Source organism: Electrona antarctica, assembly GCF_951216825.1.
Source record: "Electrona antarctica genome assembly, chromosome: 4".
Lineage (NCBI taxonomy): Eukaryota > Metazoa > Chordata > Actinopteri > Myctophiformes > Myctophidae > Electrona > Electrona antarctica.
In genome coordinates, this window is record NC_136809.1 from 11,166,076 (window position 1) to 11,181,301 (window position 15,226).

Consider the following 15,226-nt stretch of genomic DNA (forward strand, 5'->3'; position numbering starts at 1 on the left):
CGAATGAAAATTCTGTGCGCAGCGCTCATGTGAGCTGAGTGTCTGACACATGTGTGCACTGTGAAAGTGATGTTTTTGTTTTGTTTAATTTTACCTTACCTGTCCACGTGTTTGTGTACACAATATTGAAAACACCAAACAAATATTGCGAGTGCGTGCACACACACACACACACACGCACGCACGCACGCGCACGCACGCACGCGCACGCACGCACGCACGCGTGCGCGCACACACACACACACACACACACACACACAGCAGTCTGTAGATCCTAATGCCCTACTTTGAGCTGTCTATTTAACCCATTCTGACCTGAGATCAGATTCTAAAAATGTCTTCTACATCCTGACAGTTTTCTGAAAAAGCTATGTTTCTATGTCAGTCGTTCTTCGATTTAAAAAAAATAGCAGACCTACAAGCTCATAGCGCGCCACTCGGTGGCGCGCTATGAGCTTGTAGATCTGCTATTTTTCAATAGCTAAAGCATAACATAATGCTAACACCAAAAGGGGTTCCCGCCCCAAAATGGGCTTCTCAACAGCATCTCCGCTTCACTGGACCGAAGGGGATTTCATTAAACTTTAGAAGGAATCATAGATGTTATCCCTGCATGCACTGGTGGGTTTCTTGTGATGGAGGCAGCAAGACTATCAGGATGTAGACTCAGCATTGCACCTAAACACACTTTATCCCTATGTGCTCTGTTTGACCGGAGTCCCTCAGGGGTCTGTACTAGGCCTCCTCCTTTTTCTCTCTGAGTCTATACCAAATCTTTGCAGATAATTGCCAAACTGTAACAGTACGCCGGGTCACATTGTGAGCATTGTGAGCTTGTAGATAGGCTATTTTTTGCCGAATGTTTGCCCTCAAAATTGGGCCGCTAGGGTTCAAGTTGTTATGGCCTTTTATACTATGTCAAAGACAAAAAGCGCATTAGCAGATCTACAAACTCACAACATGAGTTGGCGTGAGCTTTTCTAGTATATCTGCAACTCTAGTGTTTGCTGCTAGGTTCTAGCCTGGCTAATAAGCCAGACTCAAATCACACTGTCGTGTGATATTTGAGTCTGGAGATGCTGTGTATGGATCTTGTTTCCCGGGGGGCGGGTTCAAACATTTTCTCTTGACGCAATTGGTCAGAACTTCTGTCAGTCAAAGGTCTCAAGCATTGAACGTCACTGTACCAAAGCCCGCCCATATTGCATACCGTGTCCCGATTGGCCACACCAGTTCTCTGGTGTAGGAAATGGGCGTACAATTGAGCCTCTCCAGACCGTAATCCGCCGGCAGGCTAGCTAGGTTCCACCATCCGCCATTGCAAAAGAGTTGGTCTCTCTGTGCACACATACTACTGTAGTAACTTACTATCCATATCTAACAGGAGCGTCACACTTATTAGACTCATATGTCTAGACTCTAGACAACTCTTTCCATCAGGCCTGGGTTCCCTGAACGCCTCCCATGCAGAGTCAAATCCTGGGTTCCCTGAACGCCTCCCATGCAGAGTCAAATCCTGGGTTCCCTGAACGCCTCCCATGCAGAGTCAAATCCTGGGTTCCCTGAACGCCTCCCATGCAGAGTCAAATCCTGGGTTCCCTGAACGCCTCCCATGCAGAGTCAAATCCTGGGTTCCCTGAACGCCTCCCATGCAGAGTCAAATCCTGGGTTCCCTGAACGCCTCCCATGCAGAGTCAAATCCTGGGTTCCCTGAACGCCTCCCATGCAGAGTCAAATCCTGGGTTCCCTGAACGCCTCCCATGCAGAGTCAAATCCGCAGTCAAATCAATTTAACTCTGAGGGCAGTATTATGCGTGTCTTAAGTACCAGGTCTTATGACTTAACTTAAGACCTGGAGGCGTGGTCAATGCTGTTTGGCCACTCAGAATAGCCAAATGGCATTGATCACGCCTCCAGGTCTTAAGTTAAGTAATAAGACCTGGTACTTAAGACACGCATAATACTGCCCTGACAGTGTAAAAGCCTGGACCCATGTGGGTCAACTCATACGCTCTCAAGCCTGGACCCATGTGGGTCAACTCATACGCTCTCAAGCCTGGACCCATGTGGGTCAACTCATACGCTCTCAAGCCTGGACCCATGTGGGTCAACTCATACGCTCTCAAGCCTGGACCCATGTGGGTCAACTCATACGCTCTCAAGCCTGGACCCATGTGGGTCAACTCATACGCTCTCAAGCCTGGACCCATGTGGGTCTCCTCTCCTCTCTCTCTCTCTCTCTCCCTCTCTGTGTGTGTGTGTGTGTGTGTGTGTGTGTGTGTGTGTGTGTGTGTGTGTGTGTGTGTGTGTGTGTGTGTGTGTGTGTGTGTGTGTGTGTGTGTGTGTGTGTGTGTGTGTGTGTGTGTGCGCGCTACAACCTAAAACGTTCTCCATCTTCTGTGTATATGGACAGGAAACAGAGTAGATGACAGGAGTTTCTATTCCTGTGCCTCTCTTGGTATACAGTAGCACTCGTTTGGTCACTGTCGGGCGGAAACCTTGTTTTTTCATAACTTAATGACCTATTTTTATTTGACAGTCATATTTTGTATGACAGTGTCGTGCAAAAGTCGTCGTAAAAGTAGTTTCCGTAGTTATTGTATTGTAGTTTATTTTCACTATTGAAATTCTTTTTTTGTGAATTGTTGAATTCGTTTTTCACATTTTGGAAAATGTAATGACATGCCCAAAATAGGGACGCCAGGTTGAAAGTGGTTAAATATCTGTCTTGTGACTAAATAATAACTACACTATATGGAACACAGGTTCTCCAGTTCTTTTCCAGTTCCTGAAAAGTAATGGTTTTTGGGCATACAATGTTTTCCATCGCTATAAAAGTCAGCGGTGTTAAACAAGGCCCGTGCTTGTATGTATTGCCATTAGCGCTCCGCAGTGCATTCATAATAACTGGTGTGTTCACTCACTGACCTTCATTTTCTGGCTGAAGAATTTCCTTTCATCTGTGATTGCTGTTTCTTTAGTTCCTTTACACACCGAGGGTGTTTATTTCATGCGATTAATTCACATTGGGGCGGCTGTGGCTCAAGAGGTAGAGCAGGTCGTCCAATGATCCATGGGTCGGCGGTTCGAATCCCGGCTCCTCCTGGCTACATGTCGAAGTGTCCTTGGGCAAGACACTGAACCCCAAATTGCTCCCGATGTGCTGGTTGGTACCTTGGTGTTTTAACTAAGCATTATGTTACAGTTTAGCTATTGAAAAATAGCAGATCTACAAGCTCATAGCGCGCCACCGAGTGGCGCGCTACGAGCTTGTAGGTCTGCTATTTTTGAAAAATCGTAAAAATGAGGCACAAATCTTTAAATATATATTTTTTCAGATGATGTCAGGCCTAAATGGGTTCAGCACACTGCTGGTGTGTGAGGAACTTTATTCCACACCTCCTCTACCTCTAGCCCCTTGTAGCAAATGCAGTAGTAGCCTCGTTTTGTTCCCAAACATTTCCATGCCAAAGTCCCCTAAATAACCATAGCCTCTGGCTTCAGTCGCCCTATTACAAAATGGTTTCAGAAATAATAAAAAAAGGTAGATTATCTAGTTCTACTATACTAGAGCTACGCGGCCCTCACACCTACTTTGTATACCGCCGATATTATGTCTGAGTCATTGTGTCGGGGGCTTTGTCAAGAGTACCCGCTCTGTCTGTCTGTCTGTCTGTCTGTCTGTCTGTCTGTCTGTCTGTCTGTCTGTCTGTCTGTCTGTCTGTCTGTCTGTCTGTCTGTCTGTCTGTGTCCCTTTGGTGCCCACATGGTGATCTCCGTATGTGTCGGTCCTTGTCCGTTATATGATCATACAGTATATGGAGATCCCTATTTTGCATGCCCATGAATGGGCGTATCGGTTGGATCGGCTGTTCTGGACAACCGTATAATCCAAACGACTCTATCCCACTCTCTTGACTCCTCGATGATACCCATGCCACGTTTGAAGACGGTCTTATAAATATGCACATGACCATGTATGGGCATAACGGTCGCATCTGAGGCTGTATCGGGTTGGGGTCGTTACGTTATGTTTGACTCAGATAAATATTCTGAAAATAGCAGATCTACAAGCTTGCATCGTCTGGTGTTGCGAGGCCTTGTGAGCTTGTAGACCGGCTATTTTCACAATGTTTGCCTCTTTCTTATATGATTTGACAATTTGGCCAATGTTTGACCAGTTCTTTTTTACTTTTGATAGTATAGTTTGTTGATTACTTTTGATCCAGTAATGTTTTTTTCCCTGTCTTTTCTTTTCTTCTTTCTTTTTTTTTAGGTATTAAAAAAGTATTTAACCCATTTAGACCATGAGGTTGATTTAACAAAATGTCTTCTAAATCCTGACAGTTTTCTGAAAAACATAGTTTTCTATGTCAGCGGTTCTCAAACCTTTTCATGTCAAGGACCCCAAAAACTATCTGTAATCGGCCGCCAACCCCCATCTGAAAATATATTGTTCCAGGGACCCCCCAGAAGCAAATATTTGAGTTAAAAACGTTTGCTGTGAACGAATATATTTTCAAAGATTTGCACACATTTTCACGATTTTTCAAAAATCACAGATCTACAAGCTCGTGGCGCGGCACTTGGTGCCGCGCTACGAGCTTCTGCTACGAGCATCTGCTATTTTTCAACAGCTAACGTTTTAAATAATGGCTAAAGGCAACACGGATACGTTCCAGCCAACTTTCAGGTCTAAATAAGCTAAAGTCCTTACATTGTCACTTCACTGTCAGTTGGATGTAGGCTCACAGGCTATCTTAAAAAGAAAATCTATCAAAGTGTGTCAACGTTGAGGACATTTTTAGACTGTGTTAGGTTTCTGAGTTGACCACCAGTAGCCTCATTTAGTGACTGCGTAGATCTCACAGCTGCAGATAACCGGCTGACTCATGATTGCTGTGTACGGTATAATACAACATTACGCTGACAGAGTGAGCTTTTGGGGGAGACAGAACTGGCTCCAGTCGTCCTTTTTTTTCTGAGGGGGAATTACAGGGGCCTGTGGTCACAGTGGTCTGGCCTGGAGCCTTCCATATGTGCTGGAAACGCTTGAAAATGATGCCTCCTAGTGGGTTATATCAGAACCAGACATAATGGTGACAGACTGCCAAGGTGGCAAAGCATTGCCTGTTTCTCTGTCATGTTTAAAGCAGTGGTTCTGAAGAAGGTAGGGATGCTCCGATCAGGTTTTTTGGGCCCGATTTTTTGGGGCCGATCCCGATCACCGATTGTTTTTCTCATGATCGGCCGATACCGATATGGCCGATACTGATCTTGTGCGTAAGAGGCAAATTTGAATATTTCCAAAATTATCATAATTATGTCAAAACCCACATCTAAACTGTTCCTGTGTGTGGGGAGGAAGGGGAGAATGTTTAGGCCTGTCACAAAAATGCAAAATGATATTATACTATATATCTGATTGACATTTATACCACTTAAATAGTGTAAAAGATCGGTTTCTATAGATAGGGTAAATTGCTGATCACATATAGGGTAAATTGCCGATCGGCCGATTATCGGAGCATCTCTAGTCCGGAGGGACCGAAACGTTGCATTATTAAAAGAAAATACTCATGTACCGAGCAGATACACAGTTAAATACTCATGTACCGAGCAGATACACAGTTAAATACTCATGTACCGAGCAGATACACAGTTAAATACTCATGTACCGAGCAGATACACAGTTAAATACTCATGTACCGAGCAGATACACAGTTAAATACTCATGTACCGAGCAGATACACAGTTAAATACTCATGTACCGAGCAGATACACAGTGTAAATACTCATGTACCGAGCAGATACACAGTGTAAATACTCATGTACCGAGCAGATACACAGTGTGCGGGTGTATTTTCATTCCTTGCATTGATGTCCACTGGCCTACGCACCTGTGCATACGCCTGGTTTCATTGATGTCCACTGGCCTACGCACCTGTGCATACGCCTGGTTTCATTGATGTCCACTGGCCTACGCACCTGTGCATACGCCTGGTTTCATTGATGTCCACTGGCCTACGCACCTGTGCATACGCCTGGTTTCATTGATGTCCACTGGCCTACGCACCTGTGCATACGCCTGGTTTCATTGATGTCCACTGGCCTACGCACCTGTGCATACGCCTGGTTTCATTGATGTCCACTGGCCTACGCACCTGTGCATACGCCTGGTTTCATTGATGTCCACTGGCCTACGCACCTGTGCAGACGCCTGGTTTCATTGATGTCCACTGGCCTACGCACCTGTGCAGACGCCTGGTTTCTAGGTGTGCCAACGCTTTTTCCTACAAAGCAGTGGTTCTCAAAAGTGGGGAATGGGGACCAACCCCACTTTGAGACCCCCCACCCCAGGGGTCATTTGGGGACCACTTAAAGGACCACTGTCTGTTCAAACACCCACATCAAAAACAACACAGAGCACATAACACCAAATACAAAAACAGAAGGTCCTCATGGTATACAGAACCATCCTATCGGCGGGGCAGTTAGTATAGTGTAGTTAGTATCTTTGTATAATTGGTCCTCATTGTAAGACGGCACCATTTCTGTCTAGTTGCTCTGTGTCTCAGAGGAGGGCTGTGGACAGTTACTGTAGGTAGGCAGATTTGGTAAATTAAAACAAGATGTTGTTGAGTGGTGCAACCACTCCCTTACGGAGCTATGTGTGTGTGTGCCTGGCTGGGTGCGTCTGAGCACGAAAACAGCATGGTTGTTTTTCACCACCTGTGCGCAACCTAACACACACACACAAACACACACGCACACATTAACCGTATATATGATGATTTCGGGTGTGCCAGTACAGTACAGTGACAGTACAGTACAGTAGAGGGTACAGTAGAGGGACCCCCACACGGTAACTGTCATTTCTCAACCGTTTCGGACACGGGGCGGCACGCCGGTATCGGGGCGGCACCCTGGGTGCGTTCCTGTGGGTCTGGAACTTCCGCCAGAACTGCACCACTCGCCTTCACACGGGTGTGATTTATTTTGTTATTGACACAGTGTCTTCAATTTCAGCATGCTAACTTTATTTATTATATATTTATCTTGGAATCCATATCACTGGTAGACAGGTTACTGAACTGTTCATTCTAGAAATGGTGCCATCAAATTGTATTTCCAATCTTTTTTTTTTCTTTGCCAATGAGAGGCACAATATAGGGATGCTGGTTTGAAAATGTTTGGGAAACACCGTGTACAAATTCATGCAAGTTTCAACGTCAGTTCAGATATCTGAGAAGAGGTTTAACCCATTTTGGGCGGGAACCCCTGTTGGTGTTTTAAGCATTATGTTATACTTTAGCTATTGAAAAATAGCAGATCTACTGCTAATGTAGGTCTGCTATTTTTGAAAATTCGTGAAAATGTGCCCGAAACTTTTGAATATATATTCTTTCAGAGCGAGTTTTTAACTCAAATCTTTGCTTCTGAGGGGTCTCTGGAACAACATGTTTTCTAGATGGGGGTCTAGTTTTGGGGGTCTTTGACATGAAAATGTTTGAAAACGACTGACACAGAAACATGGGTTTTTCAGAAAACTGTCAGGAATTAGAAGGCATGTGTAGAATCGTCCTCAGGTCAAAATGGGTTAACATGCCCTTGAATTGTGTCGTAATACCTCTGTAGAAGTGAAGCGGAGCTGTGGGGACGAGATGATATCAAGCATTCCAATTCCTTAGAAAAATAAACCTGCTGCAAGGCGAGGCAAGTTTATTTGTAAAGCACACTTTCTTTTCAACAAGGCAATTTCGAGGACTTCACATAAACCATTAAGTAAGAGAAAAACATTATAAAATGACATTTGAATGAAAAATAAACAGGAAAGAATAAGAGAACAAACTTACCGTGTGCAATTTTCAGTTTTTCTTTTACTCAGAAAAAGGCTGCAGCAAACAGAAAGGTATTATTATAAAAGGCTGCAGCAAACGGAAAGGTATTATTTAGCCTTGATTTAAAAGTACTGTGAGTTGTATCAGACCTGCAGTCCTCTGGGAGATTGTTCCAGATATGTAGTGAATGCTGAATATATATATATAACATTTAGTTCTGACTCTGGGGGATGGAAAGCAGACCTGTCCCAGATGACCTTAGAGATGGTTCATTGGTCCATGATCATTCCCAAGAAATGTATTTTGTCCATTAACCTTTCAGTGCTTTATAAACCAATGGTAGTATTGTGAAATCATCATTTATTTGACAGGAAGGCAGAGTAAAGAACTGGAGTGATATGATCCACTTGGTAAAATATAGACTCTGCAGTCATCTGATCAATTGTTTTAGGGAAACCTGTGTGTGAGGAAATATGGTAGATAGAATGACACCTTATGGCCCAGACCACTGGCATAGCGGTCTGTTTTAATGACACCTTATGGCCCAGACCACTGGCATAGCGGTCTGTTTTAATGACACCTTATGGCCCAGACCACTGGCATAGCGGTCTGTTTTAATGACACCTTATGGCCCAGACCACTGGCATATCGGTTTGTTTTAATGACACCTTATGGCCCAGACCACTGGCATAGCGGTCTGTTTTAATGACACCTTATGGCCCAGACCACTGGCATAGCGGTCTGTTTTAATGACACCTTATGGCCCAGACCACTGGCATAGCGGTCTGTTTTAATGACACCTTATGGCCCAGACCACTGGCATAGCGGTTTGTTTTAATGACACCTTATGGCCCAGACCACTGGCATAGCGGTCTGTTTTAATGACACCTTATGGCCCAGACCACTGGCATAGCGGTCTGTTTTAATGACACCTTATGGCCCAGACCACTGGCATAGCGGTCTGTTTTAATGACACCTTATGGCCCAGACCACTGGCATAGCGGTTTGTTTTAATGACACCATATGGCCCAGACCACTGGCATAGCGGTCTGTTTTAATGACACCATATGGCCCAGACCACTGGCATAGCGGTCTGTTTTAATGACACCTTATGGCCCAGACCACTGGCATAGCGGTCTGTTTTAATGACACCTTATGGCCCAGACCACTGGCATAGCGGTCTGTTTTAATGACACCTTATGGCCCAGACCACTGGCATAGCGGTCTGTTTTAATGACACCTTATGGCCCAGACCACTGGCATAGCGGTCTGTTTTAATGACACCATATGGCCCAGACCACTGGCATAGCGGTCTGTTTTAATGACACCTTATGGCCCAGACCACTGGCATAGCGGTCTGTTTTAATGACACCTTATGGCCCAGACCACTGGCATAGCGGTCTGTTTTAATGACACCTTATGGCCCAGACCACTGGCATAGCGGTCTGTTTTAATGACACCTTATGGCCCAGACCACTGGCATAGCGGTCTGTTTTAATGACACCATATGGCCCAGACCACTGGCATAGCGGTCTGTTTTAATGACACCTTATGGCCCAGACCACTGGCATAGCGGTCTGTTTTAATGACACCTTATGGCCCAGACCACTGGCATAGCGGTCTGTTTTAATGACACCATATGGCCCAGACCACTGGCATAGCGGTCTGTTTTAATGACACCTTATGGCCCAGACCACTGGCATAGCGGTCTGTTTTAATGACACCTTATGGCCCAGACCACTGGCATAGCGGTCTGTTTTAATGACACCTTATGGCCCAGACCACTGGCATAGCGGTCTGTTTTAATGACACCTTATGGCCCAGACCACTGGCATAGCAGTCTGTTTTAATGACACCTTATGGCCCAGACCACTGGCATAGCGGTCTGTTTTAATGACACCTTATGGCCCAGACCACTGGCATAGCGGTCTGTTTTAATGACACCTTATGACCCAGACCACTGGCATAGCGGTCTGTTTTAATGACACCTTATGGCCCAGACCACTGGCATAGCGGTCTGTTTTAATGACACCTTATGGCCCAGACCACTGGCATAGCGGTCTGTTTTAATGACACCATATCATATGGCCCAGACCACTGGCATATCGGTCCGGGCACTTAAGGTGGCCTTACACTAGCCGATTTTTTTCAATCTGAAATCTGATAGCACCACACACTACAGGATAATCGGGCCCGATTATTTTATCCGATTATTTTATACAGCACACACTACACGAGTTTAAAACTCGGGCGCACCTCGGGCGCAAATATCAAACATTCTTGATGTTGATCGGGCCGATCCCGATCGGTCTGTGAGCAGCCCCGAGCAGATCGGAGGGATTACGATTGGATCTTTTTAATACACTCACACTAGACGATAATTTATGCCCGAGAATCGCTCCCGATTGAGTCGGGCACCCCCCGAGCGTCAAAAATGCCCGATTATCGGCTAGTGTACGGCCACCTTTAGCTACACCGGCATTTCCTGTCTGCCTACTGTCCTATCAATAACTTTTAATGACACTTTATATATTGTTATTGTATTGTTCACCTTTGTCCTTAAGAATGCAAAGATGCGATTTGTCCTTCTCCTTGTGAAATGCCTCAGCAGTCTGAATATTCCAAGACCCCAATGTATGCTGACCTGATATTTACTGAATGTATTGTTATGGTCACAGCTTGGCTCAGTAGCACGGGCATCTCTTATCTGCAAATATGCTCCTCTCGCTGCTTTCGTTAATGTACTTGAGGTCATGTATTAAACCTCGATCTTATAATGCAAGTGTCTCAGACAACGCTTGCCTCAACCATTACAGGTTGGTACAGAATTATTGGACACCTGCAAAGACACTGTTACAGTAGTAACAGTGCGTGTCTCTATCCTTATAATCAAGTGGGCTTTGAAAAGCATTGTCATTTCAAAGCTAGATTGTAGACAAAACTACATTTAAGCACTATCACAGGAGAAGATAGTGCTGTTATACTTTAGTGTACTACAGTATATCATCTGGGCTGTTAATCGGCTGCTGGCACGAGTGTGCAGTTGGTGAAATCTTATTGAATGACTTCAATGTTTTATAATTGTCTTTTTTGTATCAATTAGAATGGAAAACATCATGAAATGCCTCTTGTCCAATTAAATTACTAGACTGGAACTAACTGTTGTGTAAATGCAGTTAACATAAAGCCGGGCTATGTAGATTATTGGATCTTGTCCCGTTCTGCTTCTGTTTGACTAATATAATCCAGAGCAGAAGGCCTGCCAACCACAATCCTTATCCGTCTCCTCCTAGAAATAGCCGTGACTGATAAGGATGAGGTTATGGGTCAAAACCTTATCCCTGTCCTCTTGACCACTTCCTCCATTTCCCTTTTTGGTTTGGAGCTATCATGCAGATGTTTACATTTCCGCAGATTTGTTGTTTACAACGATCTTAGTTGAAGTTCAGATAAGGTGGACGGAAAATGGTGTCTGTTTTTGTGTCTGTCTATTTTCCTGTGTGTGTGCGCGGCGAGCCTGTGTGTATATCTGTACAGTCATTTCATATTTTATACAGTATATTTCATGAATGTATGCTGTATTTTATACTTAGTCGTATGACAATGTCATGAGTGTCAATAGCAGTGGAAACAGGCAATCTACAAGCTCACTATGTGCCGTGGTGTAGCACGGTGTGATTTGCTCAGAATAATGTATGTGGCTTTTAATTTATTTATTTTTCTTCTAAAGGACGGGAAAGGACGAGCTTTTAATTTATTTTTTAGAAAATTTGTGAAAATGTGGCGCAAATCTTTAACTATATATTCTTTCAAAGCGAACGTTTTTAACTCAAATCTTTGTTTTTTTGGGGGGGGGGGGGGGGGTGAGAACCACTGACATAGAAACATGAGTTTTTCAGAAAACTGTTTGGATTTAGAAGACTTTTTTTTTAGAAGAAAGGAGAAAAAAGAGCTTCTGACAAAGTAACAAATACATCCACAGATTCCTTTTTCCATTTCCTGAAACGTAGCGGCGTTGGGACATACAACAAGGTTTCCACCGAGGAGAGGTGTGTGTGGAATGGACGTGTATCTGGGTGTGTGTGTATGTGGCTCATTATTGTTGTGGCTTTGTCTACAGGCTTCCTGTAGGAAGTGATGTAACATACACAGGATAGGACAAAGTTTTTCCCTGCCTTAGTTTGGACAGGAGTCGGACGAGAACCGCATCACCGCCGCCATCCCACCCGGGGTCTCCATTTCATTTCCTCTTTCGTCTCATGGCCTTTTTCCTTCGTTGATATTATGACGTGCTGATAAAGCCTCGGCCGTTTGTCTTCCCCAGCTGATCGACACGTTTGCGTCGGAGCTGGGAGAGCTGGAGCAGGAGATGGTACAGACGTCCCCCGAGGAGGATAAAGAGCCTATGGTCCTGCAAGGGTGAGAAGAAGCTTTCACACATGGCTATGTTTTAACCCATTCTGACCTGAGATCAGCTTCTAAAAATGTCTTCTACATCCTGACAGTTTTCTGAAAAAGCTATGTTTCTATGTCAGTCGTTCTTCGATTTTTCAAAAGTAGCAGATCTACAAGCTCGTAGCGCGCCACTCGGTGGCGCGCTATGAGCTTGTAGATCTGCTATTTTTCAATAGCTAAAGCATGACATTATTATTATTATTATTATTATTATTATTATTATTATTATTAGTGTTGTTAAATCGTTATTTGTAGTCATTTATATCAGAATGCATGCTCTACACATTTCCACCACAAGATGCAGACAGTTTCCCACTTTCTCATCTCTCTCTCTCTCTCTCTCTCGCTCTCTCTCTCAGTCTGGAGGGTGAGGTCAGTGGGGTGTACCTGCAGTCCCCGCACTGTGGCGGCGGGGTGGGAGGTGAAAGGGATTCTGGGTATGACTCCCTGCGCAGGAGGATGAGCGTGCTGGACCGGCTGACGCAGACCCACGCCGTGTGGCTGCTGCTGCCACTCAGCGAGGAGGAGGCCAAGCGCATACTGCTGCGGCAGCCACCAGGGGTGAGGCCACGCGCCGACCCACCGCTTCTCCAAATGTATTTAATGTAGAGGGGGGACAGCCACCAGGGGTGAGGCCACGCGCCCACCCACCGCTTCTCCAAATGTATTTAATGTAGAGGGGGGGGGGGGGGGGGGGACAGCCACCAGGGGTGAGGCCACGCGCCCGCCCGCCGCTTCTCCAAATGTATTTAATGTAGAGTGGGGACAGCCACCAGGGGTGAGGCCACACGCCCACCCGCCGCTTCTCCAAATGTATTTAATGTAGAGGGGGGACAGCCACCAGGGGTGAGGCCACGCGCCCACCCGCCGCTTCTCCAAATGTATTTAATGTAGAGGGGGGACAGCCACCAGGGGTGAGGGCACGCGCCCACCCACCGCTTCTCCAAATGTATTTAATGTAGAGTGGGGACAGCCACCAGGGGTGAGGCCACGCGCCCACCCACCGCTTCTCCAAATGTATTTAATGTAGAGTGGGGACAGCCACCAGGGGTGAGGCCACGCGCCCGCCCACCGCTTCTCCAAATGTATTTAACGTAGAGGGGGGACAGCCACCAGGGGTGAGGCCACGCGCCCACCCACCGCTTCTCCAAATGTATTTAATGTAGAGGGGGGGACAGCCACCAGGGGTGAGGCCACGCGCCCACCCACCGCTTCTCCAAATGTATTTAACCCATTCTGGGCGGGAACCCCTTTTGGTGTTTTGAGCATTACGTTATACTTTAGCTATTGAAAAATAGCATATCTACAAGCTCAGAGCTTGTAGATCTGCTATTTTGAACTGGGGACCCTGCAAAATAATCATAATTGAACTGGGGGACCCTGCAAAAATTATCATAATTGAGTTGAGGCATTACATTTAGTTTGACTCGGTTCCACAAATAAATATTGTATAAATGCTATTTTCATATAATTTTATAATTTGGCCAATGTTTGACCAGTTTTTATAGTATATAGTTTGTTGATTTCCTTTGATACTGCAGTAATGCAATGGCCTTTTTCATTTATTTTCTTTATTTTTTATTCTTTTTTTTAAGGTATTAAAACGGTCTTAAAAGTCCCGATGCTCAGGTTGAGATCCACTCGTCTATATGAACATAACTGACCCGTGTTTCAGGGAAGGGAATCTGGGCGGGAAGGGTGAGATTTATCACTGTACGTATTCCCAACGGGCTGTGTCCTCCCGGTGGGGGCTCCTCACTGTGTCCTCCCGGTGGGGGCTCCTCACTGGCAGTGTTGATTTATCACTGCACGTATTCCCAACGGGCTGTGTCCTCCCGGTGGGGGCTCCTCCTAAAACTAAGACTAAATATGTTGGCAATTTCGTCAACAATTAAAAACTAAACTAAAATGTTAGGAAGGGACTAGTGGATACAACAACAGATACAGTGGGTGTGTGCGTGCGTGCGTGCGTGCGTGCGTGCGTGCGTGCGTGCGAGCGAGCGAGCGATCAGGCTGAAACCTTGTCCAAATTTGGATTTCAATACGTCATGGGTTATGTCTGATGTCACAGGCTGGTCACATGAAGTCTAGAGATCCTGTAACATACATTCTTTATTTTTGTTTTGAGACTACCTGTTTAAATGCATCACTGATTGTGCCTTAACTTATTAATTTGACTGTTCTTCCTACCAACAATGCAACTGCCGTGTGGGTCCACCAGAGGGTGCTGAAAATGGCAAATCCAGACACATGTGGCTCAACTAAATTAACACCTGGATTGCCTTGTTAACTTTTAATGCTAACAGACCACAAAAACAGTCGTAACGTAATATAGCATAACTAGTGACTTATCCTGCAAGTACTCAAATGACCCTCGGGTTATACTCTGATTTATATTATTCATTTGTATAATAGTGTTACTTACTATATCTTACTTCCCAAAACATCTATTATTGTATTTCCAGTAAAATAGCCAAATACTTAAGTCATATTACCAAGTCACGGGTAAATCAACAACGTTACGGCGAGTGATTCACGTTTTTTTTTGGGTGTGATGTTCTGTGAACTCATGGCACTGTGAGGGACTTGCAGTGATAAAAGTGTTACACACACACACACACACACGCACACACAACATGAATCACTTTTCATTGTGGTGAATCCTATCCCGCTGATTTCAGGTGTTCCTGGTGAGGAAATCGGCAACTCTGCAGAGAAAAGTCCTGTCTGTTTGCGTGAAGGAACATGAGTCAGAATGTCCTATCAGTCATTTTCCTGTCAAAGAGAGCCAGTACAGTGAGTATCATCACACCACACGTCACTGACACTGTCTGTATCTAAACGTTTTGATACCAGGCCCACAAATTATGTCTGACTCACATCTGTAACACCACATATACGATATACGGTACAGTGCGTACCATAGATGG

At 45.1% G+C, this 15,226-nt stretch overlaps 1 protein-coding gene across 2 annotated transcripts in view; it reads left to right on the forward strand.

Annotated features, from left to right (window-relative positions):
- Window positions 1-15,226, forward strand: part of LOC306922427 (ras and Rab interactor 2-like) — a 68,694-nt gene that overhangs the window by 26,266 nt on the left and 27,202 nt on the right. For both annotated transcript variants that reach the window (XM_079500028.1, XM_079500029.1), the window contains exons 3-5: window positions 12,166-12,260; window positions 12,656-12,857; window positions 14,978-15,092. In XM_079500028.1, coding sequence (XP_079356154.1) covers window positions 12,166-12,260; window positions 12,656-12,857; window positions 14,978-15,092 — 412 coding nt within the window. The remainder of the gene's footprint in view (window positions 1-12,165; window positions 12,261-12,655; window positions 12,858-14,977; window positions 15,093-15,226) is intronic.